This window comes from Glycine max, chromosome 18, assembly GCF_000004515.6.
Source record: "Glycine max cultivar Williams 82 chromosome 18, Glycine_max_v4.0, whole genome shotgun sequence".
Lineage (NCBI taxonomy): Eukaryota > Viridiplantae > Streptophyta > Magnoliopsida > Fabales > Fabaceae > Glycine > Glycine max.
In genome coordinates this window covers 42,477,740-42,481,143 of record NC_038254.2, presented here as the reverse complement: position 1 = coordinate 42,481,143, position 3,404 = coordinate 42,477,740, and the positions used below count along the sequence as shown (strand labels likewise).

At 38.4% G+C, this 3,404-nt stretch overlaps 1 protein-coding gene across 1 annotated transcript; it reads left to right on the top strand.

Moving 5' to 3' along the window:
- The first annotated feature begins 2,655 nt into the window (after positions 1 to 2,655).
- On the top strand, positions 2,656 to 3,029 carry LOC102660489 (plasma membrane ATPase 2-like). The gene is made up of 2 exons (XM_006602497.2): positions 2,656 to 2,805; positions 2,898 to 3,029. Exons 1-2 carry the CDS (start codon positions 2,704 to 2,706, stop codon positions 3,027 to 3,029), a joined length of 234 nt encoding a protein of 77 aa, XP_006602560.1. The 5' UTR covers positions 2,656 to 2,703.
- The last annotated feature ends 375 nt before the right edge of the window (positions 3,030 to 3,404 follow it).

Sequence of the window (3,404 nt, the reverse complement as noted above, 5' to 3'; positions counted from 1 at the left end):
GGTAACCTAAAAAAAGAATGGCGAAGACATGCTAAAGAAGAAAACATTAAAAGAGACGAGGCGTGGATGAGGAGGGTAGAAGAGGAAAAACAGCGCACTATGGACACATTTAAAGGACAAATACAACAAGCTATCAAGTTGGAGTTGTCCCAAATTGTATCACAACATTCAGCCCCACTTCAGCCAAATGATATAGAAGTATTAGCAGCAAGGGTAAGCACGAAGGGAAGCTGTGCAGCAGCAGAGACAAATGCATTAGCTAAAAAACCCTCTGAGTTGAATGGTGACAGCGTCGGGTTGCATGTAACTGCCGAGAACTCCAACAAATTAGTGGCAGTGGGCAAACAGTGCGACAGTTTTGGCACCATCCACAACGTGTCCTATGCTGATGATGTTGTTCGCGTGAGTGTGGTGGAAGTTATTTTCGGTGATGCGGAGGTTCCAATCCCTACATCGGAAATAAAGTTTGTCAAAGAAGCTTTAGGGAGTTTTGTTCCATGGCCAAGACATTTGGTCAAACCCATGTTACCTGAGGTAATAACATGTTTAATGGATAGTAACATTAATTCCTATAATTTAAAATGGTTACTTACGTAAGTCTTTTTTAAATGTTTTGTACTCCCTGTAGGAAGCAGAGAAGGATGTCAGCTCACCATTGAAGACTGTTGAGGAGGAAAAGCCACCTGAGGTTATTGATCCATTGGGAGAGTTGGTGAAGAACTTGTTCGACATTTACCAAAGGCCTGTTGAGGTGTTATGGGATGGTGCTAAATTTGGGATCAATAATGTCAAAGATGGCTTCTTCATCACACACGCTGATGTGAGCGAGATAATATTAGGAGACAAGTGTTTAAACATCTCCATTCTACAACTATGGCTTATGTAAGTGTTTACCCATATTTGCTGAAGCATTTGTACATTGTACAATTCACTTAGCTAGTTTAAATAACCTATTAAGAACTTTTATGAAAAAATGTTTTACATAGGTTTATTCATGATTGGAGTGCGAGCATTGGTTATGGAGCATTGTATGGGTTCCTTGAACCTCAGTGTATCCACAATGCAAACAGTAGACGTCAAGAGTGTGAAAATTACATTGGAAGGTGGTTGACGGAAGCAGGAAAACAAATTTACATAGCACCTTATTTAAATCAGTAAGTTGAGCAAATAATGTTGGTCAAGTACGGTAATGTTGAATATATTGACTTAATAAATTTTCTTTATCTGTTCAGGGCCCATTGGCAGCTCCTTGTATTGTGCCCAAGTGACAATGTAGTGGTTTGGTTTTGTTCTTTGCGAAAGAGGTCGGATGCTGCCATCAAGGGTGCAGTAAACAGGTTAGTGTTGCCTCTACCGTGCCTCAATGACATTTTGCACTCCTACAGCAAACCACCAATGATCGTAATGCTTTGTTTCTATTTTAAAAATAGTGCAATGAAATCAGTCACCAAAACTGCAGAGGGAAAGCCACCTCAGCATGGGCCTCAGTGGATTGAAGCTAAGGTATATGTTTATTTAAATTCCAAATGCCATATGGATGTCATTTCTGTTTGCGTTGACTGAATTCACAACGTTGTGTGTGTGCGTATGTCGTGTAGAGTCATGTTCAAACAGGAAATTATGAGTGTGGATACTATGTTATGCATTGGATATGGTGCATCGTAACTGGTGGATTGAAGGATGACTGGATTCACGTATGTTTCTGATTTTTGATTTACTTGTTAATGTAATTAGATGTCAGTAGTTTTGACCTCATGCTATGTGATTTACTAAATTCATATGCACATGTGCAGTGGTTTTCTGATCGATCACCGGTAACAGAAGAGACCATCACCACACTTCGGCATAAATGGGCGGCATATTTTATCCAAATGAAGAAATGAGAACCAAGAACAAATTAGATAACTTAGGAACAGTTTTCGTTGAAGCCGGATTTTTTTTTCTCTGCTTTGAACAGTTGAATTGTTTCAGTTAATACTTTAGTTGTATATTGAAATTTATTTTTCTGTCTGCTTGAACAATTTCCTATCCAGCCCTTCATTGTGGGCGTGCGCCTTGAACAACACATTGTTTCAGTCCACAGTTGAGTTGTATATTCAAATTAATTTTGTCTTTGCTTTTTGTTTCACTTAATATTTGATAACTAACTTTTTTGGTTGCACTTAATTGTCTATGATAATGTTGTCGTGTCATTAACATTAAAAGTTAGAATTGCTGACTTTAAACCCAGCTAGGTAACTTCAAATTAGGGTGGTGGTGACAAGGACTACAAGGAGGTACCCCCACCTCCTTTGTTTCAAAAGGTAACTAACATGAAAGCAGGCACCTTTTTTTCGGTACCCTAAATGTTGTTTCTATGCTTAAGATTTCATTTGTTCTATTTTCTGCTGTCGTTTTACATAGGTGTTGACTGCAATTGGAAACTTCTGCATATGTTCAATTGTTGTGGGGATGGTTATTGAGATTATTGTTATGTATCCCATTCAAGATCGAGAATATCGCCCGGGAATCGATAACCTTCTTGTGCTTCTTATTGGTGGAATTCCAATTGCCATGCCCACTGTCCTCTCGGTGACTATGGCCATTGGTTCTCACAGGCTATCACAGCTGGTCAGTTAGGTTCAGTTGCATGTGTTTGGTGGATGCTAACAAGAATTAATGGTTAATTAGTAATGATTTTTGTAGGGGGCTATCACAAAGAGAATGACAGCTATTGAAGAGATGGCAGGCATGGATGTGCTTTGCAGTGATAAGACTGGGACCCTAACACTAAATAAGCTTACTGTTGACAAAAATCTTATAGAGGTTGGATGCTGAATGGTTTTACTTGCTGTGATAAGGCTTGGACTTTTGACTTGTATGCAAATTTTCTAATTATTTTTGTTTTAACCAATAAGGTTTTTGCAAAAGGAGTGGATGCGGATACTGTTGTTTTGATGGCAGCTCAAGCTTCAAGACTTGAGAATCAAGATGCAATAGACACTGCCATAGTTGGAATGTTGGCTGATCCCAAAGAGGTTAGTCATTGATGGTGCCTTTTATGCAAGATTATTCTTCCCTTATAGTAAATAACCTGTAAGTTGTATATTGTCATATGAGCTGGATGTATGTAATTCTTTATCTTACCTTTTTCTTGTATGCAGGGACCTTGCAAAAGATTTTGTTGTTTTTGGGACTGCATCTGAGTCTCTGTATGGTGCTTGTGAGGCAATGTTTAAGCCTGACATGGTAGGTCCCAAAGACTAACTTGTTTTGTCTTATATATATTTGGTTTTGTGAATCAACATAGTCGTGTTTGTATCATACTTTTAATATGGATAGTTTCTTGCATTGACCCAGAACACAATTCGTTTTTGGTACAATTATACACATTAATATATTATATTGCACCGTACTTGTAGAGT